Raw genomic sequence first — 27,770 nt, forward strand, 5'->3', positions numbered from 1 at the left:
TTGAGCTCTCAGCCACGCGCCGATTTAGATCCCCCCGGGGGCCGGGGTTCGCCGGTGCCTCTGCCAAATGTCAGGCGGCACCGGGGCGCGAAGAGCCAGCCTTGGGCAAGGCCGAATTACAGCGAATAAATTACAAGGCTGAATTAATGCCTCTAAACCCGTGCCAGAAACGCCGCCTGCTCCTCACCTGCCCGGGGCCTGCCGGAGCTGTCACGGCGCGGTGACGCCCAGTGCCACGTGCCGGACAGCTCACGTTCCACGGTGGGACGGGGAATTTGAGGACGATGAGGGGGGGGACGTTTCTTCCACTGTTCCGGGTTCAAGGTGAGAGATTTGGGGCGTGCGCCGCCGGGCACTTCCCGGTACGCGCGGTCCTCGCCACTCCCTGCGCTTCCCGCGAGCTTGACGGCAATCGGGACTTTCGAGAAAACAAAAAGCACGCCGAAAAAGCAATAAAAAAAAAAAAAAGGCTGCGGTTTCACCGAGGGGAAGGTGCAGCGGCGCTTCCTGGGGGCGAGGCTGCCTACGTGGGCAAAGCGACGGCGCGGGGCCGGGGCTGCCGCTCCCCAAAACGCGTCCACGGCAGAGGGCCGGGGGGGGGGGGCTCCCCAAAACGCATCCAGCCGGGTGCGGGAGCCGGCACCCGAAGTTTTGGGGTGGAAAAAGGGAATTTGGGGGAGCGCTCCTGGTGCCTCCAGCACCTCCTCCTCCTCCTCCTCTTTTTTTTCCCCTGGCTCGGTGCCACCCGCTTGGTCCCGGCAGCCAAAATCAACAGCGAGGGCTCCTTCGCCTTGCCCGGGGTCGGGCGGCGGAGCCGGAGGAACCCGAGTCGGGGGCAACCACCGCCACGTCCTCCCGCGCCATCCTCCCCTTCATTAGCGCACCTAATAATTACCCCGGACGGGAGGATAATTAGCCAACGAACTTATCGACCGGCTTGGGGCTGGAGGGGGGGGTTGGCCAAACCCTCCCCGTGGCGCCGCGGTCCCCTTGGCGGCACCCGGCCTCTTTGGGGAGGCTCCGGCCTCGTTCTTGCCGCCTGTTTGCAAACCCGCCCTGCGCTATCGCGGGCGGAGATTTTTGCGTTGCTGGCACCCCCCCCACACCCCCCCCCTCACACCCCGTTCCCTCCCGAATGGAGCCGGGGCCCGGCCGCACCCCACGGCCGCCCCACGGCCGCCCCCGGCCGCGCTTGTTTGAGCCCCAGCTATGTCAATACCTTGAGCAAACCGGGGCCGGGGCGGCGACGGCGGTGCCAGGAGCGCGACGGGAGCACCCGCGTAACGGCAGGGTGGGGGCTCAGAGTCCCCGGGGGGGGGGGGGGCCGGGGAGAGCGCTGGAGGCAGGAATGGATGGAGCGGCCCCATCGGGATGCTCCCGCCCCCGCCGAGGTGCCCCCAGCCCCGTTGTGATGCTCCCAGGTCCATCATCAAGGTGCCCCCAGCCCCATTATGGTGCCCCCAGCCCCATTGTGATGCCCCCAGCCCCACTGTGATGCCCCCAGCCCCATTATGGTGCTCCCAGCCCCATTATGGTGCCCTCAGCCCCATTGTGATGCTCCCAGTTCGATTATGGTGCCCCCAGCCCCATTATGATACTCCCAGCCCCATTATGATGCCCCCAGCCCCATTATGATACTCCCAGCCCCATTATGATGCCCCCAGCCCCATTATGGTGCCCCCAGCCCCATTATGATGCTCCCAGCCCCATTATGGTGCCCTCAGCCCCATTATGATGCCCCCAGCCCCATTATGGTGCCCCCAGCCCTATTATGATACTCCCAGCCCCATTATGGTGCCCCCAGCCCCATTATGATACTCCCAGCCCCATTATGGTGCCCCCAGCCCCATTATGATGCTCCCAGCCCCATTATGGTGCCCTCAGCCCCATTGTGACACCCCCAGCCCCATTGTGACACCCCCAGCCCCATTGCAGCGCTCCCAACCCCATCAGCGAGGTGCCCCCAGCCCCGTCGCGGTGCCCGGAGCGACGAGGAGGCGTTGGGCAGGCTCGGTTCGGGCGGCTCAGCTCCAGCCCTTTTATTACAAACAGACCAACGACGGACAAAACAAAACCATAATTTAAGGGGGGGGCACAGCTTTTTGGGCCGCGGGGTCCCTGGCTCAAGGGAGCAGCCCGACCGCCGAGCCCGGCAGACTCGGCTCCGAGGCGAGCACAGTAACGAACGTCTGAAATAACGAAGCGGAGGAACCGGCCCCACAGACCCGGGCTCCTGCTGCATGGCTCAAATTGGGGAGAAAACCTCCCCGTTAGGGATTTTGGGGGGGTGGGGGGGCGAGCGAGGGGGGGGTTGGCCCCGAGGTTTTTTGAAACGGCCCCGAGCGGCCGCTCGGGGGCCGGACACTGGCCAAAAAGTCGGGGTCGGGGGGTGTGCAAAACCGGGGCGGCGCGGCGCGGGGCGGCCGTCCCTAGGGGGGACACGTCACGTTGGCCCCCTGGAAGTGGGGCCAGAGCGTGAGCACCTCCTCGGGCTGGTAGTGGTGGACCATGACCAGCTTGGAGAACCTGCACTTGTCGTAGGGCAGGCGGTGCATGTTGAAGGCGCCCCAGGGGCTGCTGGTGACGCTGAGGCCCAGCGCGTGCAGGCAGACGCCCACGAAGGAGTCCTCCATGTTCAAGAGCGGCAGGGTCTGCGCCACCGCGTACACCTTGACCGCCAGGTCCCCGGAGAGGACGTAGGCCGGCCCGCCGCAGTAGGGCGGGTAGGTGTCGTTGGGGTAGACCTGGCGGGGCACGTACCACTTGTAGGCCTTGCTGCGCAGCGGCCCCGTGTCGCGGTAGATGTAGCCCGTCATGAAGTCGCGCTTGGGGGGCAGCTGGGGCTGCAGGAGCCGCCGCACCAGGTAGGGCAGGTTGAGGAAGACGTCGCGGTCGGCCTTCACCACGTAGGCGGCGTCGGGGCAGTGCCTGCTGACCCACTCCATGCCCATCAGCGTCTTCAGCGTCAGGTTGTGGTAGGTGTCCAGGAAGTCCTGCTGGAGGATGTCGCGGTGCAGCGCGCTCTCCTCCTCCAGCACCCGCCGCAGCGGCCCCCCGAACACCGGGTGCACGCCGGTGAGGAAGAGCCGCAGGACGGAGACGCCGGGCACCGAGCTCTCGTTCCCCCACGTCTGCCGGATGGCGCTCCTGCCCGCCGTGTCCGCCGGCTCCGTCGCCACCAGCAGCACCAGGAAGGGCGCCCGCTCCCGGCACTTGTGGGGCTCGTTGAGGAGGAAGCGGTACGGGTAGGGGTAGGGGGGCTGCAGCGGGTGCCGGGTGGGGGGCGGCTTGGCCGTGGCGTTGACCGATGACGACGACGATGACGCTTGCCATTGGAACGCTGCGGCGCGGATGGCGCCGGGCACGTCAGGTCCGCCGGGGTCCACGGGGTCCACCAGACACACCGGGTCCACCAAGTACACCGGGTTCACCAAGTACACCGGGTCCACCAGGTACAGCGGGTACACCGGGTACGCCGGGTCCATCGGGTCCATCGGTGAAGGGCTCCCCAGCGAAGCGCTGCTGCACCCGCACCCCCAGCAGCGCCAGCGAGAGCAGGGCGGGCAGCAGGAGCGCGCGCGGCAGCAGCGGGAACCTCATCGTGGCTGCCGGGGGCCGGGGACGGGCGGGCGGGGGTCCCGGTGGTGGCGGCGGCGGTGGGGAAGGGTCCTGGGGAGGAAGGGGGGGAGAGAAACAACGGCTTGGACGCGACGCCTCGGCCACCACCGGGTTTGCTCTTCGTGCACCCAAGGGCTCGCCCCTCGCCCACCCGAAGGCTCGCCCCTCGCCCACCCGAAGGCTCGCCCCTCGCCCACCCAAAAACTCGCCCCCAGCCCTTCCTGCAGAGCCGGGGGCCCCTCGCTCTGCCCCCCTCCCCGTCCCCTCGCCCCGGCCTCCCTGGGGCTTTGTTGGCCGCTGGGCCGAGCGCTGATAAGCGGCGCCGGCGCCGATAAGGCAGCGCGGCCGCTCGCTCCCGTGGGAGGGGGCCAACGCAAGCACGGCGCAGCGGGGGCTGCCGTGGCCCCTGCCCCGTCCCTGTCCCCAGCCCCGTGTCCCCACCCCGTATCCCCACCCCATATCCCCAGCTCCGTCCCCATCCCGTATCCCTATCCCCCACGTCCCCATCCCCATACCTCCTGCCCCATATCGCCCTCCCCCGTCCCCAACCCTAACCCCATATCCCCCCCGGCCCCATATCCCCAGCCCTGTCCCCATGCCCGTCCCCGTTCTTGACCCCACGTCCCCAGCCCCGTCCCCCTGTCCCCAGCCCCACGTCTCCTGCCGCCACATCGCCCTCCCTAACCCCATGTCCCCCTCGCTGTCCCCATACCCCCAGCTGTGCCCCCATCCCTATCCCCATCCCCATCCCCGTTCTCGTCCCCATGTCCCCATCCCCTGTCCCCGTCCCCCTGTCCCCAGCCCCATGTCCCCAGCCCCCTGTCCCCGTCCCCATGTCCCCAGCCCCACATCTCCTGCCCCACATCGCCCTCCCTGTCCCCATCCCCAACCCCAACCCCGTGTCCCCCCCGGCTGTCCCCATATCCCCAGCCATGTCCCCAGCCCTGTCCCCAGCCCCCCCGTCTCCTGCCCCCCACCTCCTGCCCCCCGTCTCCTGCCCCCCGTCTCCTGCCCCCCACCTCCTGCCCCCCACCTCCTGCCCCCCACCTCCTGCCCCCCACCTCCTGCCCCCCACCTCCTGCCGCAGCCCCGTTCCCGTCCCTGCCCCACCTTCCCCACCGGGGTCAGGGTCCGCCGGGGCCGTCACCACCGGGGCTGGGCTGGGGCCGGGGCAAAGGGCGGGGGCTGGGGGGGCCCAGGGGGGCAGGAATGGGGCTGGGGGGCAGGGGGGGTCACGAGGGGCTCGGCCCTGCCCTGGGGCTCCGAGGAGCAGCTCCCAGCCCTGCCCAGTTGGTCCCAGTTCACCCCCAGGGCTTCAGCGCTCGGCCCAGTACCCAGTCCTCCCAGTTCTCCCAGTTCTCCCAGTTCCCCCCCCCGGGGTGCAGCTCCCAGCCCTGCCCGTTTCACCCCACTTCTGCCCAGTTTCCCCCAAGGGCTCCTCGTGCTGCGGCTTCCGGCCTGCCCAGGTCACCCCAGTTCACCCCAGTTCACCCAGTTCACATTCAGGTGCGGCGCTCAGCCCAGTTTGTCCCAGTTCCCCTGGGTACGGCACTCATTCCTTCCCAGTTCATCCCAGTTCCATCTGGATGCTGCTGCCTGCCCTGCCTGACTTTCCCCAGTTCTCCAGTTCCCTCAGGGGTGCAGCTCCTGAGCCTTCCCAGCCTGTCCCAGTCCTCCCAGTACACCCCAGGTGCAGTTCCCAGTCCACCCCAGTCCTCCCAGTTCACCCCCAGTCCTCCCAGTTCACCCCCAGTCCTCCCAGTTCATCCCCAGTCTTCCCAGTTCACCCCCAGCTACAACTCCCAGTCCTGCCCATTCCATCCCAGGTGCAGCTCCCAGCCCTGACCAGTCTGTCCCAGTGCTCCCAGTTCATCCCAGCTACAGCTCCCAGTCCTCCCAGTGCTCCCAGTTCATCCCAATTGCAGCTCCCAGCACTCCCAGTTCACCCCAGGCGCAGCTCCCAGCGCTCCTAATTCATCCAGGTGAAGCTCCCAGCGCTCCCAGTTCATCCCAGTGCAGCTCCCAGTCCTCCCAGTGCTCCCAGTTCATCCCAATTGCAGCTCCCAGCGCTCCCAGTTCATCCCAGTGCAGCTCCCAGTGCTCCCAGTGCTCCCAGTGCTCACCTGCGGTCCCGCTGCCGGTGTGGCCGCGGTGCCCGGCGGCACTGATTTGTCCCGGGGGTGACGCAGCCGTGGCCACCCCCCCCACCCCACCCCGTGCACAAACTTCCTCGGGTGCCCTGGGGTGACGCACGGCGGGGCGGGGGGGGCCGGGGGGGGGGGGCCGGGGGGGCAGGGGCTGCGGGGGGGGGGGGGGGGGGGGCTGGGATCCGGCTTGGGATCCGCTGGGGATTGGGGCTGGGGGGGCTGGGGGGGGATTTGGGGGGGATTTGGGGTTTGGGGGGGATCTGGGGTCTCAGGTGGGGTCTGGGGGGGGATTTGGGGTTGGGGGGGGCTGAGGAGGGGGATTGGGGGTTTGGGGGGGGATCTGGGGCATTGGGGTGGGAGCTGGGGGCTGGGGGGGGGGATTTGGGGTCGGGGGGGGGGGATCTGGGCTGGGATCCAGGGGCTGCGGGGGTGGATCTGAGGTTTGGGACGGGCTCTGGGGGGGCTCCGGGCTGGGGTCCTGGGGGTGGACGTGGGGGGGCACCAGCTGCTGGGGGGCGTCGGGGACCCCGTCCCGGTGGGACCCTACGGGGGGGGGGGTCTCACCCCCTCCAATCACCCCAAACGGCCCCACCTGCACCCCCCCCCCCACCCTATTTAAGCCCTGTCCCCTCCTAACGCCCCCCCCCAGTTATTTTGGGGCAGAGCCCAACCCCCCCCCAGTAAGTGCCCGGCTATGGGGCTGCCCCGCTGCAGCCCCCCCCCCCCCGTTCTGCAGGGGGGGGGATCACAGACTCGTGTGTGCCCCCCCCGACTCATTTATGATCCTCTGACCCCTTTGTGCCCCCCCCAGACCCATTTGTGTCCCCCAAGGCCATTTATGCCCCCCCCCCCGACTCATTTCTCATCCCCCCGACCCATTTATGCCCCCCCCTACACCCAGCTGTGCCCCCCCCCCCCCACCACCACCCATTTGTATCCCCCCCAGGCTCATTTGTGCCCCCACCAGACCCATTTGTGTCCCCCCAAGGCCATTTATGCCCCCCCCCCGACCCATTTGTGCCCCCCCAGCTCATTTATGCTTCCCCCGTCCCCCAGACCCACTTATGCCCCCCCCCCGACCCATTTGTGTGCCCTCCGACCATTTATGCCCCCCCGACCCATTTGTATCCCCCCTCAGGCTCATTTATGCCCCCCCAGACCCCTTTGTGCCCCCCCCAGACCCACTTGTGCCCCCCCCCCCACCATTTATGTGCCCTCCCAACCCATTTGTATCCCCCCCCGGCTCATTTATGCTCCCCCCCCCAGACCCATTTGTGTCCCCCCCAGACCCATTTGTGACCCACCCAGACCCATTTGTGTCCCCCCCAGGACATTTATGCCCCCCCCGACCCATTTGTATCCCCACCCCTGACCATTTATCCATTTATGCCCCCCCCCCAGACCCATTTGTGCCCCCCCAGACCCATTTGTGCCCCCCCTGACCATTTATGACCCCCCCGACCCATTTGTATCCCCCCCAGGCTCATTTATGCTTCCACCCCCGACCCATTTGTGCCCCCCCCAGACCCACTTATACCCTCCCCCGACCCATTTGTGCCCCCCCCAGGCTCATTATGCTCCCCCCGGACCCATTTGTGGCCCCCCCCCGACCCATTTGTATCCCCCCCCAGGCTCATTTATGACCCCCCCAGGCTCATTTATGCCCCCCCAGACCCATTTATGCCCCCCCCCCAGACCCATTAAAAATACAAACCGAACCACACTCGTAATATAAAAACAAACGCAGAAATGCTATAAAACCCCCAAATCCGGAATAAAACGGGGGGGGGGCGCAGCCCCCTCAGTCCAGGGTGATGCCGACGGCCGCCAGCGCGTGCAGGGCCCAGGGGGGGCAGCGCTCGGGGCCCCCGTAGCGGGCGCGCACGAAATCCCGCACGAAGTCGGGGAAGCGCCGCGCCACGATGCTCTCCCGCACGGCCCGCATCAGGTCGAGCTGCGGGGGAAAAGGATGAGTTTTTTTTTTTTTGGGGGGGGGGGGTAACGCAGCCCCCCCCCTTTTTTTTTTTTTTTTGCCCTTTTTTGCCCCAAAACCTGGTAGGCGATGTTGTGCACGGTGAGGTGGTGCAGGGCGGCCGGGTCGCTGCGGAGCAGCGCATGGAGGTACGCGCGGCTGTGCCTGCGTGGGGAACGATGCGGGGGGGGGGGTCATTTTGTGCCCCCCCCCCCCCCCCCCTCCAAAAAAAAAAATCCCCGGGACCCCCAAATCCCCCCCCAAAAAAAAACGCACCGGCGGCACGTCGGGCAGCCGCACCGCTCGTCGATGGGGCGGAAATCCTTGGCGAACTGCTTGCTCTTCAGCTGCAGCGAGCCCCAGGGCACCAGGGCCGAGCCGAAACGCTGCGGGGGGGGCACGGTATTTGGGGGGGGGCCCCCCCGACCCTAAAAGCCCCCCCCACGCACCCCCCCCCCCCCCCCTTTGCCCCTTACCGCCGTCCGCGTGGGGAAGACGCAGTCGAACATGTCGCAGCCCAGGGCGACGCAGACCACCAGGTCGGTGGCGTAGCTGCGGGGGGGGAGCGGGGCTGAGCGCGCGCCCCACGGATCCTGCCCCATAGATCCTGCCCCACGGATCCCGCCCCCACGGATCCTGCCCCACATCCTGCTCCATGGATCCTGCCCCACATCCTGCTCCATGGATCCTGCCCCACATCCTGCTCCATGGATCCTGCCCCACATCCTGCTCCATGGATCCTGACCGGTAGATCCTGCCCCATGGATCCCGCCCCACATCCTGATCCATGGATCCTGTCCCACGGATCCTGCCCCACGGATCCCACCCCACATCCTGCTCCACAGATGCCGCCCCATGGATCCTGCCCATGGATCCTGCCCCGGATCCTGCCCCATAGATCCTGCCCCATAGATCCTGCCCCACATCCTGATCCATGGATCCTGCCCCACAGATCCTGACCCACATCCTGCCTCCCGGATCCCGCCCCACGGATCCTGCCCCACATCCTGATCCATGGATCCTGTCCCACAGATCCCGTCCCACGGATCCCACCCCACATCCTGATCCATGGATCCTGTCCCAGATCCTGCCCCACAGATCCCGTCCCACGGATCCCACCCCACATCCTGATCCATGGATCCTGTCCCACATCCTGCCCCACAGATCCTGCCCCACAGATCCCGTCCCACGGATCCCACCCCACATCCTGATCCATGGATCCCTGTCCCACATCATGCCCCACAGATCCCTCCCCACAGATCCCGCCCCACAGATCCTGCCCCACAGATCCTGCCCCATGGATCCTGCCCCACAGATCCTGACCCACATCCTGCCTCCCGGATCCCGCCCCACGGATCCTGACCCACATCCCTGATCCATGGATCCTGTCCCACGGATCCCGCCCCACGGATCCTGCCCCACATCCTGTTCCATGGATCCCACCCCACGGATCCCGCCCCATGGATCCCGCCCCACATCCTGATCCATGGATCCTGTCCCACATCCCGACCCACAGATCCCACCCCACAGATCCCGCCCCACATCCTGATCCATGGATCCTGCCCCACATCCTGCCCCACAGATCCCGCCCCACGGATCCTGTCCCACATCCTGCCCCATAGATCCTGCCCCACGGATCCCGCCCCACGGATCCCGCCCCACATCCTGATCCGTGGATCCTGTCCCACATCCTGCCCCACATCCTGCCCCACGGATCCCGCCCCCCACCGCCCCCCCCACCTACCCCACGCCCATCAGGTAGCGGGGTTTGTCGCGGGGCAGGAGCTCGGTGCTGAGCTTCACCATGCGCCAGAACTGCTCCTTCTCCTCGCCGCCGCTCAGGCCGCCGATGGCGAAGCCGGGGACGTCGCGGCGCGTCATCTCTGGGGGGGGAGCGGGGGGCAGAATGTGGGGCGGGGGGGGGCAAAGTATGGGGAGAGGGAGGAGGGAAAACGGGGGGCACAATGTGGGGCAGGGGGGCAGAATGTGGGGACGGGGGGAGGAGGGAAAATGGGGGGCAGAATGTGGGGCGTGGGGCGGGGGGGGCAGGAGGAATGGGGGGCAGAATGTGGGGCGGGGGGGGCAAAATATGGGGAGAGGGAGGGGGGATGTGGGGCATGGGGGGGGATGCAGGGCCCGGGGGGGGGGATGCAGGGCCCCGGGGGGTGATGTGGGGCCTGGGGGGGGGATGTAGGGCCCCAGGGGGGGATGTAGGGCCCGGGGGGGGGGATGTGGGGCCCCCAGGGGGGGATGTGGGGCTTGGGGGGGGGGATGTAGGGCCCGGGGGGGGGGATGTGGGGCCCCAGGGGGGGATGTGGGGCTTGGGGGGGGGGGATGTAGGGCCCCGGGGGGGGGATGTAGGGCCCGGGGGGGGCTCGGTCCCCACCTTCCAGGCACCGCCTGCGCAGGGCCGGGTCCAGCCCCCCCTGGATGATGGCGAAGAGGCTCTGCTGCGCCGGGCGCGGTTGGCGGCGATGCAGCGATCCAGCCAGCGGACGGACCTGGGGGGGCAAAATTGGGGAGGGGGGGGGGCAGCATCAGGACCTGGGGGAGGTCGTGGAGGGGGGTGTGTGGAATTTGGGGTTGGGGGGGGGGGCGCCACCTGTGCATGGCCTCCTCGACGCGCGGCCCCGTGGTGGTGCTGCTGACCACGTCGTCCAGCTGCATGATGATATCGGCGCCTAGAGGGGGGGAAGAGGGGGGGTCAGGACCCCCCCCCCCCAAAAAAAAATCCCCCCCCCCCAAGGCCCGAGGGGCTCACCCAGCGCGTTCTGGATGTGGACGGAGCGCTCGGGGCTCAGCAGGAGCTCGGCGCCGCCGTAGGGCGAGCGGAAGCGGACGCCGGCCTCGGTCACCTCCGAGAGCGCCGCCAGCGAGACCATCTGGAAGCCGCCGCTGTCCTGGGGGGGGGCAAAAAAAAACGGGGGGGGGCACCCCAAAAAATAATGCGCGGGGGCGGGGGAGGGGATGGGGGTGCTGAGGGGCTGGGGGGGGGGTGGGTGGGGGCTTGTGGGAGGGGGGTTAATGGGGAGGGGGGGTTGAGTTGGGGGGGTTGGGGGGTCCTGGGGGGGGTCCCCAAATTCTGGGGGGGGGGTCCCCAAGTCCTGGGGGGGGGTCCCAAAGTTCTGGGGGGGGGGTCCCGAAGTTCTGGGGGGGGGTTAATGGGGAGGGTGGGGTGAGTTGGGGGTCCTGGGGGGGGTCCCCAAATTCTGGGGGGGGTCCCAACTTCTGGGGGGGGTCCCAAAGTCCTGGGGGGGGGGGGGGGGGTCCCCAAGTCCTGGGGGGGGTCCCAAATTTCGGGGGAGGTCCCCAAGTTCTGGGGGGGGGGGTAAGGGGGAGCTGGGGGGCTTGTGGGAGGGGGTTAATGGGCAAATTGGGGGGGGGGCTGGGGGTCCTGGGGGGGGGTCCCCATGTCCTGGGGGGGGGGAGGGGTCCACAGGGGTCCTGAGCTCCAAGGGGGGGGGGGGTCCTGAGCAGGGGATCCGGATCCCGTGGGGGGGTTTGGGGGGAGTTGGGGGACTCGGGGGGGTTTGGGGGGGCTCTGGGGGGTCCCGCCCCCCCCTCACCGTCAGCAGGTTGCGGGCCCAGCCCATGAAGCCGTGCAGGCCGCCGGCCCGCTGCACCAGCTCGGGGCCCTGCGGGGAGGAAGGGGTTAAACGGGGGGGGGGGGGGGGGGGGGGGGGGCGGCGCGATCGGGGGCGTGGTCATGTCGGAGGGGGCGTGGCCATGGGGAATGGGGCGTGGCCACGGGTAGGGGCGTGGCCACGGGTAGGGGGCGTGGCCCCGCCAATGAGCCTCGGTGCGGGCTCGGTTGGGGGCGGGGCCTCTGGGGTGGGGGCGGGGCCTCGTCCGGGGGCGGAGGCGGGGTCCTAAAAAGCGGCGCTCACCCCCCCCCCCTCCGGTCCCTTCACGGTGCCCCTCAGCCCCGTCCCGGTGCCCGGGACCCCTCCCGGAGCTCCCCGGTCCCTCCTCGGTTCCCTCGGGCCCCTTCCCCGGTTCCTCCGGACCCCCCCCCGTGCTCCCCGGTCCCGTTCCCGTGCTCCCGGCCTCCCCCCGGGACCCCCCCGGTTCCCCCCGGGCCTCCTCCCCGGTCCCCCCGGTTCCCCCCCCGCGTCCCGGCGGCGCTCACGGGCCGCGTCCCGAGGTGGTAGGTGTTGCCCAGGCAGATGCGGCAGCCGAGCGCCGCCAGCTGCGCCGCCGTGATGCCCTTGGCCGTGCCGCGGGTGCCCACGGGCATGAACACCGGGCAGGGCACGGCGCCGTGCGGCAGCAGCAGCTCGCCCGCCCGAGCCCGGCTCCGGCCGCACTCGGCCACCACCCGCAGCAGCGGGGCCGGGGTCGGGGCTGGGATCGGGACCGGGACCGGGACCGGGGCCTGGGCCTGGGCCTGGTCCGGGCCCTCCGTGGGCGCCGCCATTTTGTGGGGCCGCCCGCCCGCCGCGCCGGAAGTCGCCGTTACCAGGGGCAACGCGGGCGGGCGCCATGTTGGGGCTGAGGGGATCCCCCCCCCCCCACGGCCCATGGTGGCCCCAGGGTGGCTCCTGGTGGCCCACGGTGGCCCCAGGGTCGACCCCCCAGCCGTTTTTGGTCCCCGTGTCTCGGTTTTTGGCCCCCCCCGTGCCTCAGTTTCCCCTCACGGTGCCCCCCCTCAGCGCCCCCGCACCTCTCAGCACCCACCGCACCCCTCAGCACCCCTGAACCCCCCCCCCCCTGCACCCCTCAGCACCCCCTCCCGGAGCTCAGCACCCATCCAGCCCCCGGCACCCCACGGTGTCCGGTGCTCGGCCCCGAGCGCCATCCCCCAGCGGCACCGGGGGCTGCCAGAAATCCCTAATTTTGACCCGAAAAAAAAACAAAAACGTGCCCCAAAATGGGGACCGCCGAGACGGGCCTAAATCTTGGGGGTGCGGCAGGAGCAGATTTAATTAAAATTGGGTTAAAACAGAATTAATTGGGGGGCCGGAGAAGCCCCCAGCAGGACTGCAGCAGTACCGTGACCACCTGCAGCCCTCCCCGGGGTGCAATTAACTCAATTAACTTGATTAATTTGGTCCAGCATCAACGAGCACGGGTGCTGGGAGCAGCAGAGGCACGAAGCTCCCCCTCTGAGCCCCCTCCGGTCCCGAGGCACGGGAATCCACCGGTGGAAATCCGGTAACGGCCCCGGTGGCCGCGGTGAGGGGGTTTAATTAATTTAATTAGGGAAGGGCTGCGGCCCGCAGCCCCCCTCCAGCACGCTGCGGGGGGAAGCTCGCAGCCAGCTCCCGGCTTGGTGACCAAGCTGCCATCGCTGCTCCGGGGGGGCATTTCTGAGCCAAATGGACAGGTTGCAATTAGGGGCTGGGCCCTAATTAGGAGCCGGGTCCTAATTAGGGGAATGTAGGTGGGTTCACATAACCCACTTCTGCAGGACACGAGTGGGTTCCCCCGGGGCTCAGGGGGGATAATTACACCCCGCTTGCTCCAACCCCTTGCAGAATTTGGGGTGTCCAATTAGGAGATGTGTCCCAATTAGGAGATGTGTCCCAATTAGGGGGTGGGTCCTAATTAGGGGCTGGGTCCCAATGAGGGGAACGTCGGTGGGTTCAACTAACCCGCTTCTGCAGAGCATGAGTGGGTTCCCTTGGGGGGCTAAACAGACCTCACTTGCTCCAACCCCTTGGAGAATTTGGGGTGTCCAGTTAGGGGCTGGGTCCCAATTAGCAGCCGGGTCCTAATTAGGGGCCAGGTCCCAATTAGGGGAATGTCGTTGGGTTCACATAATCCACTTCTGCAGGACACGAGGGGGTTCCCCCGGGGCTCGGGGGGGGGTAACTACACCCCGCTCGCTCCAACCCCTTGCAGGATTTGGGGTGCCCAGCCCGGCACCCCTCATCTACCGAGGCAGCACCCCCCGGTACCCCCCCCGGTGCCCCCCCCCCGGTGTTCCCCTCCCCCGGTGCCCCCCACCCCGGTGTCCCTCCCCCCCCCGGAGCCCCCCCTTCGGTGTCTCCCCCCCCCCCCGATGCCTCCCCTCCCCCGGTGCCGCCCCCCCTCCCCGGTGCCTCTCCCCACCCTCGTTGCCCCCCTCCCCGTACCCCCCCCCCCCGTGCCCATCCCCCTCCGGTGCCCCCCCCCGGTGCCCCCCTGGTGCTCCCCGCCGGCCTGGCCGAGTCCCCCCCCGCCGCCACCGGGACGGGCCCGAACCGGGAGGGGGGGGGCGGGGGGGGGCCGGGACCGCGCGGTGAAATAAAGACCCCGGGCCAAGGATCGGGCCCCCGGATTCGAGTGCGCCGCTACACGAGGGATTACGGCCGCCCGGGAGAGGGTGGGATGAGGGAGGGCGCGGCCAGCCAATGGGATGGCTGGGGGCGGTGATTGATAGGCGCCTGGGCGTATCAACAGCGGGGCTCCTGCCAGCGGGTTCCCTCTCGGGGTGGATTGGGCGGGGTGGGGGAGTGGCAGGTGTGCTGCCCAATGGAGGGAGAGCGGGCGGGGAGAGCGGGAGGGGAGAAGCGGGTGGGACTGGCAGGCGGTGATTCGCTAGGTGGCTGGACGGGCAGCCGTCTCCGCCAATGGGGTGGCGGAAGCGAGTGCGGGGGGCGGGAGCGAGAGCGGGGGGCGGGAGCGAGAGCGGGGGGCGGGAGCGGCAGCGCCGCGCCTCAGCTGACGGCCCAGCTCCGCCTCCCATTGGTTGCCAGTCCTGAGCGATGCGCCGGGCGGCCAATGAGCGGCGAGAACCGGGGCGCGGCGCCTTCCCCTCTGAGTGACAGCGCCCTGCTCCACTCCGACCGCCTCTTGGCGCTGACTGACAGCCGCCCCGCCCAATAGCGGCGCGGGCCGAGCGCGGCGGGGCGGGGCGCTCCGCCAAGTGCCGGATGAGGAGCCGCGGAGGGGAAGTCGGGCCGCCGCCGCCGCCCCGCCGCCATGGGGAACCGCGGCATGGAGGAGCTGATCCCGCTGGTGAACAAGCTGCAGGACGCCTTCAGCTCCATCGGGCAGAGCTGCCACCTCGACCTGCCGCAGATCGCCGTGGTGGGCGGGCAGAGCGCGGGCAAGAGCTCGGTGCTCGAGAACTTCGTAGGCCGGTGAGCGCCGGGCCGGCGGCGGCCGCGGAAACGGCGTAAAAGCGCTTCGTGAATCGCGGCGGGGCCCGCGGGGCGCCCTGCGCAAAGTGCGCGGCGCCCTACGCAAAGCGCGCAGCGCGCCTCGCCGAGCGTGCGGCGCCTTACGCAAAGTGCGCGGCGCGCTACGCGGCTGGCGGCCGGCTCCTTACGCCGGCGGCGTAGGGCGCGGGGCGGGGCGGCGCGGCGCTGGCGTAGGGGGGTTCTGTGAATACGGAACCTCCAGACGGGGGGGGGACGGCGGGAGGAGGCCGGGTCCCGGCGCCTGCGGGCGGGCCGATAGCGGCGGGGCCCCCCCGGCCCCCCCCGGGCCCGGGCCCTGCGCCCGCCCGATAGGCCCCGGAGCCGCCCGACCGCTCCCCCCCCCGGCTTTTGGGTTCTTTCCCCCGGTTTTTGAGGCTCCCCCCCAGTTTTTGGGCTTCCCCCTCGATTTTTGGGTTACCCCCCCCGGTTTTTGAGGCTCCCCCCTCGATTTTGGGGTTCTCCCCCCCCGATTTTTGGTTCCCCCCCCCCCGGTTTTTGGCTCCCCCCCACTTTTTGGGTTCCCCCCCCTCGGTTTTTGGGTTCTCCCCCCCGGTTTTGGCCCCTTCCCCCCCCCAGCATTGGGGCCTCCTTCCTGGTTCTTGGTGTCCCCCGCCCTCGGTTTTTGGGCCCCCACCCCCCGTTGTTTTGGCCTCCTGCTCCCCCCCCCCCCCCATGTTTTTGGCCCCCCTCCTGCTCGCTCGAGGCCTCCGGCCGGGCTGGAGGCCGCGACGTTAACAATGGGCGGCTTCCTGCGCCGCGATTCCGGCCTGGCATCCTCATCATCCTCATCATCATCCTCATCATCCTCATCTTCGTCGTCACCACCCTCATCCTGTCCCGAGGCCGCCCTCGTCCCACCCCGACATCGCCCTCGTCCCGGCCTGACACCGTCCACCGACGCGCAGTCGCGACTCCGCTCCGAACCAGAAGCCGAACGCCTTTCTCCAACTGTTTTTGGGGTGTTTTGGGGGCTTTTTGGGGCTTTTCGGCCCTGTGGTCGCGGCGCTGACGCCCCCGCAGCTCCCGTCCCCGGTGGGAAACGGAGCCGGGGAGGCGCCCGCGAGTTTTCCCTGCCGCCCTTCGGTTTTCGGCTTGGTTCACCTCTTCCTCGCGCCGAGGTCGGCGCCCTGCCCCAAGCTGCCTTTTCCTTTTCCCTTCCCGTCCGTCCCGGGCTGTTTTTGCGACCGGGATTCTCTGGGGTGCATCCCCGTGGCGCTAACGATGCGCTCGGGTTAATGACCGGGTAATTGTGCCCGGGGTGTGTTCCGCCCAGCGCGGTGTCCTTGGCGCGTCAGCGATCGGAGCTCGCTGGTGGCAGCCACGTGTCAGCGCCCGCTCCTCCCGCTGTGGGGTCGTAAACACGCCCGGAGAAGGACCTGGGGATGGAATAACGAGGGACAGAGATCATTAGGGAGTGAAATAAAGGGGGGATGGAGACCAGGGGATGAAATAATGGGGGATGGAGACCAGGGGATGGAATAATGAGGGATGGAGATCGTCGGGGGATGGAATAATGAGGGATGGAGATCGTTGGGGGGTGAAATAACAGGGGACAGAGATCAGGGGATGGAATAACGGGGGACAGAGATCGTCGGGGGGTGAAATAACGGGGGACAGAGATCAGGGGATGAAGTAACGGGGGACAGAGATCGTCGGGGGATGGAATAACAGGGGACGGAGACCAGGGGATGAAATAATGAGGGATGGAGATCATTGGGGGATGTGATAATGAGGGATGGAGATCGTCGGGGAGCGAAATAACGGGGGACTGAGATCATCGGGGGGTGAAATAACGAGGGACAGAGATCAGGGGATGGAATAACGAGGGATGGAGATTGTTGAGGGACGGAATAACGAGGGACGGAATAACGAGGGACGGAGATCGTCGGCGCGGGCTCCAGCGGCTCTGCGCGGCGATTCGGGGTTTCACGGCCCTGCCCCTGTTGGGGTCGCACACAGGGGAGGGCAGGCGCCTCGGTTTCTCCCTGCGCAGCGCTCGGGGACGAGTCCCACGGGACAAATCCCTCCCGGGAGCGCTCCGAGACTTTCTCCAGGGTGACCACGAGGCATCAGGGCAAGGAGAGCCGTCGCTGTGGGAGTTCTGAGCTCGCTCCGCGTTTCAGGCCCCTCCGCACGTCGAGCTTCTGTGCCGCGCCGCACTTTGACCGCAAAAAAAAAGGAAAGAAAAGGGAAGGCGGCCGGGCGGAAAACCTGAGTTTTATGAGCGCAAACCGGGTAGAAACGGGAACGATTCCACCCGAGCAGCCCCCTCCGCTCCAGCGGGAGGTGAGTGAACGGCACGGGCACCTCCAGCCGGGGTCTTCGCCCTGCGGCCGGGCGTTTGGCAGCGGTTTGGAGAACCGGAGCCGTCCGTGGCACGGGGGAAGGTTTCGGTGGAGCTGCCTCGCCGCGCAGAAAGCCCGAAAAGGAGCCGGGAGCTGAGTTCCACGGCCTGCAGCGCGCCGAAGTCGCGTCGGGGCCCACCTCGCGGCCCTGCATGCCGCGGCAGGCCCCGGATTCGCTCTCCGGAAGAGCACGGGTCGAAGACGCTGCATTAAAAGGACGTTACCGGCTGCGTCGAAAGCCATCGACGTCCCGATGGAGCGCGTTGAGCTCTTCGGAGCCCTGGTAGTGTCAGCGCGACGCCGCTCGGACCAGCGGCGGCCCCGGGGCTGCCTCAAACCCCGGCATTGAGCGCGGCCGGCCTGCGGTGACAATGGGGCCGTTGTGACGGGCGCGGGGGGGAGCCCACCCGGCCTCAATGGGGCATTATACGGCGCCGGGTGGCATCAGCGGGGCCGAGAACGCGGCCGCCGACAGCCAGGTGAGGCGTTGGCGCCGGCGCCGTGCGGGGAAACAGATCCGAGGAGGGGACGGGAGCGAAGTGGAGCCGCTCGTCTCGCCCCGGACGGGTCGGGTGTGGCTGCGTCGCCCCAATGGGATCGGTCTGGCTGAATTTAGGCACAGGGAAACGGCGACTTTGGACTCAGGAGGGTTTTATTTGCAGCGGCGATGAGCACGGGAACGGCAGCCTGACGGCCGGGCGGGAGGGGAGCGAGAAAGGAAGGAGGGGGTAACGAGGGAGGCGCTTGTTAGGGAGCCCTGGGGCTTTCGGAGCAGCTCTGTCCCCGAGGGGCTGTGGAGGACGTGTGGAGCAGCGAGCCTTGCCGGCCCGCTCCGGCCCCGCAGCCCCGATGTCCTGGCGCTGCCTGTGGGCGAGGGCAGCGGGGCGCGGAGGAAGGGATCGAAGGGGAAAATCCGGCTTCAGTGTTGACACTTCGGATGGGTGTTTGGCGCCGCTCACCGCGGTTACGTCTGCAAACACGGTTGTAGTCAGGGAAGCGTCTACGAACACACGATTGTCTGCGTGATTGCATCTAGACACGAGTTTGACTTCGGTTTTACGTCTACGAACACACGTTACGTCTACAACGAGTTTGACTTCATGATTGCATCTACAAACACGAGTATGACTTCAGTTTTACGTCTACAAACACGTTACGTCTACAAACACCTGTTTGACTTCGCTTTTACATCTATGAACACACGTTACGTCTACAGAAATGAGTTTGTCTTCATGATTACGTCTACAAACACGAGTTTGACCTCAGTTTTATGTCTACAAACACGCGTTACGTCCACAACAATGAGTTTATTTTTATGATTACGTGTACAAACACACGTTACATCTACGAGCACCTGTTTGACTTCACTTTTATGTGTACGAACACACATTACGTCTACAACGAGTTTGTCTTCATGATTACGTCTACAAACACACAATATGTCTACAAACGTAACTTTGACTTCACTTTTACGTCTACGAGCACGTTACATCTACAGAAATTAGTTTGACTTCATGATTGTGTCTACAAACAGGAGTTTGACTTCACTTTTACGTCTACAAACAGACGTTATGTCCACAACAATGAGTTTGTCTTCACTTTTACGTCTACAAACACAGGTTTGACTTCACTTTTACATCTACAAACGCACGTTACGTCTACAAAAATGAGTTTGTCTCCATGATTACGTCTACAAGCACACCTTTGACTTCGCTTTTATGCCCACGCGGGGCGTCGTCCCCACGAGGATTTCCTTCCCACCAGGGAAACAACGCAGCCCCGGCGTCGAGTAACGCGAGCGAGGGCCGGGTCGGAGGCCGTGCAAGAAGGGAGCCACGGGGTTTTGGCCAGCTATGGAGGATGCTTCGTGCCCTGGCCCTCGTACCCACGCTTCCCCCGCCCCACGAAGGGTTTTTTTGCGCCTGCCTGGGTCGATTTCGCCGGGAGGAAGTGGCGGCCGCGCGGCATCAGAGCGAAACCGCGGCCGTGCCGCCGGATGAGCGAGCGGCACCGAAATAGATCCCGCGGCGGCGGCCGGCAGCCGCCCTTCGACGCTTCCCTTTCCGCTGGGATCCCACCTGCCCGCGGCACAACCCGTCGTCCCGGTCGTGCAGGAAGTCGCACGGGGCAGGTCGCAGGCACTTAATTTAACCCAGTTAATTGAACCCGGTTAATTGAACCCGGTTAGGGCAGCCCGGGGGAGCCCCGGCCCCAATTCCTGCGCTCTCAGCCCCGGGGGAAGCTGCTGGTGGTGGAGGGAGCTGTTCTTTTTTGGGGGTCCTCGCCCCGTTTTTGCCCCTTCCGGCCCCGATCGCGGAGGGAGGAGGGGGGTGAGCGGCGCGATCCGAGCTCGTTTGACCGCCCCAGTAACCGCGTGTCCTTTAATCCCTCGCAGGGACTTCCTTCCCCGCGGCTCCGGCATCGTCACCCGGCGGCCGCTCATCCTGCAGCTCATCTTCTCCAAGACAGGTACGCTCCGGCCGCGTGTCCCCTCGCAGACGTGGCCTGAAACGCACCCAGAGCGTTTAGGGAACGGTTCTGGTTTGTATGAGCGTTCCCAAAGCATTTAGGGAACAGTTCTGGTCTGTATGAGCTTTCCCAAAGCATTTAGGGAACAATTCTGGTCTGTTTGAGCGTTCCCAGGGCATTTAGGGAACGATTTTGGTCTGTTTGAGCGTTCCCAGAATGTTTCGGGAACGATTCTCATTTGTTTGACCTTTCCCAAAGCAGTTAGAGAACATCTAGGTAACAATTTGGGTTCGTTTGAGGATTCCCAGAGCGTTTAGGTAACAATTTGGGTTCCTTTGAGGATTCCCAGAGCATTTAGGTAATGATTCTGGTTGGTTTGAGCATTCCCAGAGCGTTTAGGCATCAATTCCGGTTCGTTCGCGGATTCCCAGGCCATTTAGGTAACGATTCCGGTTCGATGGGGGCGTTCCCAGAGCACGTCGGTAACGTTTGAACGCTCCCAAAGCATCGAGGTAACGTTTCTCGTTCGTCCGAGCGTTCCCACGGCAGGATCTTGTCCCCTGGGGAGCGCGCAGAGCGAAATCCGCCCCCCCCCTGGAAGTGGGAAGCCGGCGGGGAGCTCCCCGCGCTTCGCTGCGCTCGCCGGCGTTTCGCGCGCGTTTAACCGAGAGCGCGTGGTGGCGGCGCGGGTCGCGGCCAGGCTCGGCTTGAGCACGTCCTAGCCTTTATTCTACAAGGTCACGGCCGTGCGGGGGGCTTCTGCAGAAGGCTCCGAGGCTCCTTTTGGATCCTTTTGGCTCCTTTTCCCCCCCAAAAAAAACGTGTTAAATGGAAATGGAGGCAGCCCTCAGCGGAGGCGACGTGAAGGGGAGAAGGGGAGCCCGCGAGGGCCGCGGCGCTGACGCCTTCAGGTCCTTCCTCCTGCTCCCCCGTAGCAGAAAGCCCCTGGGCGTTCCTCGGGGTGCAATTATCCCGATTACAAACGAGGCTTGGGCTGGGTCCGGGCCTTCAACGCCCGGGCGGTGGCTACTCAAAGCCGGCCCGGCCGCGTCCCTGTTGCGCCGTGGCCCGGTTCCGCTTCGCGCCGCGGAGCCCCGAGACGTCGGCCGCTGCCCAGAGCCTGGGGAAGGTGGAAAGGAACCGTGAGGACGGCGAGCTTTCCCCCTGAGAACCTCCCTTAGCCTTCGGGGAGCTTTTTCCCCTCCTTCCCCTGAAGGAAAACGTGGCCGTCGTGGGATTTCGATTCCACCCCGGGCCCTGAGCGGGGTGAAACCCAGCGGTAAATCCGGAGGGGGACCCGATAAATCCGGAGGGGGACCCAAGAAATCCAGAGAGGGACCTGATAAATCCGGAGGGGGATCCAAGAAATCCAGAGAGGGACCCAAGAAATCCAGAGGGGGACCTAAGAAATAAAAACCTGGTGCGGGTGGAGGAAGCCGTGGGCTCTTTTCGGCGAGGGGCCGGCGAGCTGTCCCCCATCCGCGGGGCCACCGCGAGGAGGAGGAGAGCCCGGCTTTCCCCCCCCCGTGGAGCCTCAGCTCTTCCTTCCACGCTCGTCCAGCAACGAAACGTTTCAAAGCCATCAGCAGAAACGTTTCAAAGCCGTCGGCAAAAGGTTTAAAAGGCGTCAGCGGGGACCCAGAGGCAGAGAGGCCGGGGGGGGAAAACAACCGCGGCCGTTCTGGTGGCCGGGCTCAGCGCCCTCGGCTGCCTGCCAGCGCCTCGCCCGGCGGCGGTTTCTTTTTGGCAAGGGGAATTCGGGGCTCGGAGCCCCCGGCAAAGCAGGGGCAGCAGGCGGAGCGTGGGCTGCCATCAGCCCCTTCCTCCTCCTCCTCCTCCTCCTCTTCCTCCGCCGCCGGCGAGGCCAAGTTTATCTGGGGCGGCCGCCAGTCGGAGGCTGAGCGCGGCCGGGTCGATCCTCCTGCTCCGGCCTCACGATGCCCACGCTTTCTATTAATTAATTAATTAATTTTTTTCCCCTTTCCCCCCCAGAATACGCTGAGTTTTTGCACTGCAAATCCAAAAAGTTCACGGACTTCGACGAGGTGCGGCAGGAGATCGAGGCGGAGACCGACCGGGTGACGGGCACCAACAAAGGCATCTCCCCCATCCCCATCAACCTCCGCGTCTACTCGCCGCACGGTGAGCGGGCTCTTTTCTCGGCCCGGGGTTTTTTTTTGGGGGGAAGAAAAGCCGTCCGCACGCTCGGCGCCGCCGGGGTTTAACCCAGCCCGCGTCCCGAAAGCAAACCCCGGCTGCTCCGGGCTCGAAGCAGCCCCCGAGGGGGGGATTTTTTGGGGACACGGGGCACGTCCTGAGCGAAGGTGGCTCCCTTCGGAGGGGCTCGGAGGGCTTTGCAGGCTCTGAGCTGCCGTCTCCGTCCTCCCAGTGCTGAACCTGACGCTGATCGACCTCCCGGGGATCACCAAGGTGCCGGTGGGGGACCAGCCGCAGGACATCGAGTACCAGATCAAGGACATGATCCTGCAGTTCATCAGCAGGGAGAGCAGCCTGATCCTCGCCGTGACGCCCGCCAACATGGACCTGGCCAACTCGGACGCGCTCAAGATGGCCAAAGAAGTGGATCCCCAAGGTAAGGCGGCCGCGGACGGCTCCGCGCTGCCGCTTCGGCCGCCCTCGCGACGCAGCGCCTCAAATAATTCGCTTGGTTTGGGGGCCGGAGGTGCTGCTCGTCGCCCCTTCTCCCTCCGAGGGGTGAGACGAGGCGCTCTGGTGGCTGAGGAAGGGCGGCGGTCCCGTTCCTCACCGGCGACGCCGTCTTTCTTTCGCCTCTCCACCCGCCCGCCCCCCTCCGCCGAGGTCCGTGCGATAACAGTTGATCGATTCCTCGTTTTTTTTTGATTTTTTTGTGGCCGGCTCAGGCTTGCGGACGATCGGGGTGATCACCAAGCTGGACCTGATGGACGAAGGCACGGACGCCAGGGACGTGCTGGAGAACAAGCTGCTTCCTCTGCGCAGAGGTACGAGGAGCCGCCAGGCCCCGCGCCGCGCCGCGTCCGCCCCCCAGAGCCTGTTCCCATTTCGGAACGAGCCCAGAGGGCGCACGGGGAGGGCTCTGAAGGCGCTGGAGGAAAAGAGGGGCCGGCTCTGCCCGGCGCGTGTCCCCTCGCAGGCTACATCGGCGTCGTCAACCGGAGCCAGAAGGACATCGATGGCAAGAAGGACATCCGGGCGGCGCTGGCGGCCGAGCGCAAGTTCTTCCTCTCCCACCCCGCCTACCGGCACATGGCCGACCGCATGGGCACCCCGCACCTGCAGAAGGTCCTCAACCAGGTGGGTGGGCTTCCCCCCGCCCCCCCAATTCAACCAGGGCTCCTGCCCGGGGGGAGCTGTCGCTGGTTTCCTCCCCCCCGAGAGGAAAAGCGGGGTATTTCACGGTGCTGGGCCAACGGGGGGCCGTTCCCGCGCGGCTTCGGAGCGGAGGCGGGCGGCTGGATTCGTTTTTGGGGCGGGATTTCTTTTTTCTTCCGCAGCAACTGACCAACCACATTCGGGAGACGCTGCCCTCGCTGCGCAGCAAGCTGCAGAGCCAGCTGCTCTCGCTGGAGAAGGAGGTGGAGGAGTACAAGAACTTCCGCCCCGACGACCCCACGCGCAAAACCAAAGCTTTGCTGCAGTGAGTCCCTCCTCCAGGGCAGCAACGCCGCTGGCGCGGGGGGAAATCTGCTGCCTTCCTCAGGCGAGGCTCCTTTCTGGTGGCTTCACCCGGAGCAGCTGCGGTTTGGGATGAAAAGGGGAGCTTTTTGTGCTCCCTGACCCTGCCCGCGGGCTCCCCAAACCGCAGCCAAAGGCAGATCCTGCTGCTGTGCCCGCGGCTGGGCAGGGTTTGGGGAGCTCGGGGTGGCTGGGGGGGTTCTGGAGGGGCTCTGCGGGGTTCTGTGGGGTTCTGAGAGGTTCTGTGGGGTTCTGGAGGGGCTCTGTGGGGTTCTGGAGGGGCTCTGCAGGGGCTCTGCAAGTTTCTGGAGGGGTTCTGTGGGGGTTCTGGAGGGGTTCTGAGGAGTTCTGCAAGGTTCTGGAAGGGTTCTGTGCGGTTCTAGAGGGGTTCTGAGGAGTTCTGGAGGGGTTCTGGAAGGGTTCTTTGGGGTTCTGGAGGGGTTCTGTGGGGCTCTGCAGGGGTTCTGTGGGGTTCTGGAGGGGTTCTGTAGGGTTTTGGGGGGGATCTGAGAGGTTCTGCGGGGATTCTGTGGGGTTCTGGAGGCGTTTTGAGGGGTTCTGCAGGGGTTCTGTGGGGTTCTGAGGAGTTCTGCAAGGTTCTGGAGGGGTTCTGGAGGGGTTATGCGGGGTTCTGGAGGGGTTCCGTGGGGCTCTGTGGGGTTCTGAGAGGTTCTGGAGGGGTTCTGAGGGGTTCTGGGGGGGATCTGAGAGGTTCTGCGGGGATTCTGTGGGATTCTGGAGGCATTTTGAGGGGTTCTGCAGGGGTTCTGTGGGGTTCTGAGGAGTTCTGGAGGGGTTCTGCAGGGTTCTGTGGGGCTCTGCAGGGGTTCTGTGGGGTTCTGGAGGGGTTCTGTAGGGTTTTGGGGGGGATCTGAGAGGTTCTGCGGGGATTCTGTGGGGTTCTGGAGGCGTTTTGAGGGGTTCTGCGGGGTTCTGCAGGGGTTCTGTGGGGTTCTGAGGAGTTGTGCAAGGTTCTGGAGGGGTTCTGCAGGGTTCTGGGGGGGATCTGAGAGGTTCTGCGGGGATTCTGTGGGGTTCTGGAGGGCTTCTGAGGAGTTCTGCAAGGTTCTGGAGGGGTTCTGGGGGGGATCTGAGAGGTTCTGCAGGGATTCTGTGGGGTTCCGGAGGTGTTTTGAGGGGTTCTGAGGAGTTCTGCAAGGTTCTGGAGGGGTTCTGGAAGGGTTCTGCGGGGTTCTGGAGAGGTTCTGCGGGGTTCTGCGGGGTTCCGCTCAGCCGGAGCCTTCGCAACCCCGCTGCCTCTCCGCAGAATGGTCCAGCAGTTCGGCGTGGACTTCGAGAAGCGCATCGAGGGGTCGGGAGACCAGGTGGACACGCTCGAGCTCTCCGGGGGCGCCCGAATCAACCGCATCTTCCACGAGAGGTTCCCCTTCGAGCTCGTGAAGGTAAAGCCGGCCCGGGGGAGCCGCGCGTCCCGCATCGGGAACCCCCCGGGGGCAGATCCCGGCGCTGGTTTAACGGCGGGCTTCCCTCCCCCCCAGATGGAATTCGACGAGAAGGACTTGAGGCGAGAAATCAGCTACGCCATCAAGAACATCCACGGCGTCAGGCAAGCGGCGGGGGGGCGCGGATCCCCCCCCCAAAAAAAAATTACCCGATCCAGGGGGGCGCGCGCTCGGAGCGTCCCCGCCGGCTGCCGCTCGGGTTTGGCGGCTGAAATACCGTTTCTCTTCCCCCTTCCGCTCCCGGGAGGGGGGGAAGAAGGGAGCCGAACGCCGCGGGGAGAAGCGGGGGCCCGCGGTCCGGCCGGGGACCCCTTCGGGTCCCTGCTGCCCCCCCTTCGGGTCCCTGCTGCCCCCCCTTCGGGTCCCTGCTGCCCCCCCTTCGGGTCCCTGCTGCCCCCCTTCGGGTCCCTGCTGTCCCCCCCTTCGGGCGCCCTGCCGGCCCCGGCGCGGACCCAGGAGGGGAATCGGGTGGGATGCCGGCCCTCCCGGCGTGCCTGCTCTCCTTCGGCCTCGTGCTTTGAGAGGAGAACGGAAACCCCGAGCTCTCCCTCCTCCCCAGGCACCGCTTGAGCCGCTCGGGGTGCAGCCACCCCCCCCAAAACGCCCCCAAAAAGGCAGCTCCCCGGCTCCTCGCTGTGCCGGCACCCCTGCGCCCTCCCCCTCATCATTAGGAGCGCTAATTCTAATTAATTCTAAACCCACCCCGACCCTCTGGTGCCCGGCGGAGGAGCGGGCAGGGAGCAGCTCCCCGGCGCTGAGCCTCCCGTCAGGATGCGGCCCTGGACCCGACGGCCCGTTTTTGTTTCTCTCCCCGCCCCCTCGCCCCCCACCCCTCCCCGTGTAGGACGGGGCTCTTCACCCCGGACCTGGCGTTCGAGGCCATCGTGAAGAAGCAGGTGGTGAAGCTGAAGGAGCCGTGCCTGAAGTGCGTCGACCTGGTCATCCAGGAGCTCATCAACACCGTCAGGCAGTGCACCAGTAAGGTAGGGGACCAGTGAGGCCGGGCACCAGTAGGGTCCCCCACCCCCCGGCGCTGGCATTCGCCCTTGGCAGCGTTGGTGGCCCCGGAGCTGGGGCCGAAGGGCTCCTTCCCGTATTTAATTACCGGCTGCTCGAGGCGAGCCCGGGGCAGCTCCGAGGGATCGAGGGCGTTTCCCCCCCCCGGAGGAAATTTCTCCTCCCCCCCAATCTCTCGAGGGCTGAGCGTGCCGCCGCGGCCCCCCCAGGAACTGGGGGAAGAGCGCAGAGGGTCGGCTCTCGCTTCCCCCCCCGAGCCCCAGCTGCATCCTCCTCCTCCTCCTCCTCCTCCTCCTCCTCGGTCCCTCCCGGCGCCCTTCGTGGCCCCGTTCCCTCGCCGGCGCCGCGCTCAGCGCCCGTCTCCCTCCCTCCCTCCCTCCCCCTCCCTCCCTTCCCAGCTCGGTTCCTACCCCAGGCTGCGGGAGGAGACGGAGAGGATCGTCACCACGCACATCAGGGAGCGGGAGGGCAAAACCAAGGACCAGGTGAGCGCGGCCCCGGCGCGACCCCAAGGCTCCCCCGCACGACCCCAAGGCTCCCCGTCGCGACCCCAAAGCTCCCTCTGGTGACCCCAGGGCTCCCCGTCGCGACCCCAGGGCTCCCCCTTGTGATCCCAAAGCTCCCTCTCACGATCCCAAAGCTCCCTGTCACAACCCCAAGGCTCCTTCTGGCGACCCCAAAGCTCCCCGTTGCGACCCTAAGGCTCCACATCACGATCCCGAAGCTCCCCGTCGCAACCCCAAGGCTCCCTGTCATGATCCCAAAGCTCCCTGTCGTGACCCCAAGACTCCCCCTGGCGACCCCAAGGCTCCCTCTGGTGACCCCAGGGCTCCCCGTCACGATCCCAAGGCTCCCTGTTGTGATCCCAAAGCTCCCCCTCGCGATCCCAAGGCTCCCTCTCGTGATCCCAAAGCTCCCTGTTGCGATCCCAAAGCTCCCTCTCACGATCCCAAAGCTCCCTGTCACAACCCCAAGGCTCCCTCTGGTGACCCCGAGGTTCCCCCTGGTGACCCAAGACTCCCTGTCGCGACCCCAAGGCTCCCCGGCACAATCCCGAAGCTCCCCCTGGCGACCCCAAGACTCCCCCTCATGACCCCAAAGCTCCCCGTTGCGACCCCAAGGCTCCCCGTCGCGACCCCAAGGCTCTCCCTTGTGATCCCAAAGCTCCCTCTCACGATCCCAAGGCTCCCCGTCGCGACCCCAAGGCTCCCCGTCGCGACCCCAGGGCTCCCTCTTGGCGGCAGCAGCGCGGGGAGCGGCGATCCCGGGGGGGAGGGGGATCCTAACCGGGGAACCTCCCTCCAGATCCTGCTGCTGATCGACATCGAGCTCTCCTACATCAACACCAACCACGAGGACTTCATCGGCTTCGCCAAGTGAGTGCCCGGGCGGCGGGACGGGGCTTTTCCTCGCGCCCCGACACGAACGGGGCTCGCGGTCCCGTCCCCGGCGGGGCGTTGGCGGCGCCCTTCGGGAGGTGACGGGGGGGCGGGCGAGCCCCCCGCGGCCCCGCTTTAATTCACCAAAGCCCGGCGGGGAGCGCTGGGGGCTCTACGGGGGGGGTTTGGGAGCTGCGGGGGTTCGTGCCGCAGCCCCAAATCCCTGCTCCCCCCCCCCCCGCAGCGTGTGAGGGCGCAGAGCCGCGAGCTCGCCCCGCAGCGTTCCTCTGCCTTGCGCTTTACCCCGAGGCGGTGCCCGAAGTTCAGCCTCGGAAGCGCTTCGGGGCTGCTGGCGGGGGGGTTCTGGGATTAATTAAGGTCATTTTAGGGCCGTTTTAGGGCCGGCGGGAGCTCCCCGTGCCCCGCTGGGCGCAGCGAGGGAAGGCGCGAGGTGGCTCCCGGGGGAGCAGAGGAGTCCCCGCGGGCATCGAGCTCGTCCCTCGGGCATCGAGCTCGTCCCTCGGAACGATGCCGGAGCAGAAGGGCCGCGAGGAGGGG

At 66.7% G+C, this 27,770-nt stretch overlaps 3 protein-coding genes across 7 annotated transcripts in view; 1 reads left to right on the forward strand and 2 right to left on the reverse strand.

The window, feature by feature from the left end:
- Positions 1–2,010: 2,010 nt before the first annotated feature.
- LOC310888461 (beta-1,3-galactosyltransferase 2-like) lies at positions 2,011–3,622 on the reverse strand. The gene has a single exon (XM_083815148.1). The coding sequence runs from the start codon at positions 3,492–3,494 to the stop codon at positions 2,430–2,432; it is 1,065 nt and encodes a 354-aa protein (XP_083671274.1). The 5' UTR covers positions 3,495–3,622; the 3' UTR covers positions 2,011–2,429.
- A 3,870-nt stretch (positions 3,623–7,492) lies between these two features.
- On the reverse strand, positions 7,493–12,154 carry LOC310888427 (queuine tRNA-ribosyltransferase catalytic subunit 1-like; the record flags this gene model as incomplete). The annotated part of the gene is given in 11 exon segments (XM_083815086.1): positions 7,493–7,719; positions 7,818–7,902; positions 8,014–8,123; positions 8,214–8,289; positions 9,482–9,620; positions 10,124–10,198; positions 10,201–10,238; positions 10,340–10,418; positions 10,499–10,637; positions 11,304–11,372; positions 11,867–12,154. Coding segments are annotated over 11 exon segments (1,251 nt in total). The 3' UTR covers positions 7,493–7,566.
- A 2,414-nt stretch (positions 12,155–14,568) lies between these two features.
- Positions 14,569–27,770, forward strand: part of LOC310888458 (dynamin-2) — a 28,345-nt gene continuing 15,143 nt past the window's right edge. For 4 of the 5 annotated variants that reach the window (XM_083815140.1, XM_083815141.1, XM_083815142.1 and 1 more), the window contains exons 1-12: positions 14,569–14,804; positions 19,605–19,678; positions 21,671–21,820; positions 22,068–22,271; positions 22,561–22,659; positions 22,812–22,972; positions 23,173–23,315; positions 24,621–24,756; positions 24,853–24,920; positions 25,661–25,799; positions 26,232–26,318; positions 27,139–27,209. In XM_083815140.1, coding sequence (XP_083671266.1) covers positions 14,644–14,804; positions 19,605–19,678; positions 21,671–21,820; positions 22,068–22,271; positions 22,561–22,659; positions 22,812–22,972; positions 23,173–23,315; positions 24,621–24,756; positions 24,853–24,920; positions 25,661–25,799; positions 26,232–26,318; positions 27,139–27,209 — 1,493 coding nt within the window. In that variant the 5' untranslated portion in view covers positions 14,569–14,643. Of the gene's footprint in view, positions 14,805–16,548; positions 17,151–19,604; positions 19,679–21,670; positions 21,821–22,067; positions 22,272–22,560; positions 22,660–22,811; positions 22,973–23,172; positions 23,316–24,620; positions 24,757–24,852; positions 24,921–25,660; positions 25,800–26,231; positions 26,319–27,138; positions 27,210–27,770 lie in introns of those variants that run through there. The other variant, XM_083815144.1, reaches the window with a different exon arrangement.

The sequence above is a fragment of the Anser anser genome (genome assembly GCF_964211835.1).
Source record: "Anser anser genome assembly, chromosome: 35".
Classification (NCBI taxonomy): domain Eukaryota; kingdom Metazoa; phylum Chordata; class Aves; order Anseriformes; family Anatidae; genus Anser; species Anser anser.

What these genes read in the sequence shown, in the direction of transcription:
- LOC310888461 (XM_083815148.1), bottom strand. Translation starts at nt 3,494, where the DNA reads ATGGACCCGATGGACCCGGCGTACCCGGTGTACCCGCTGTACCTGGTG.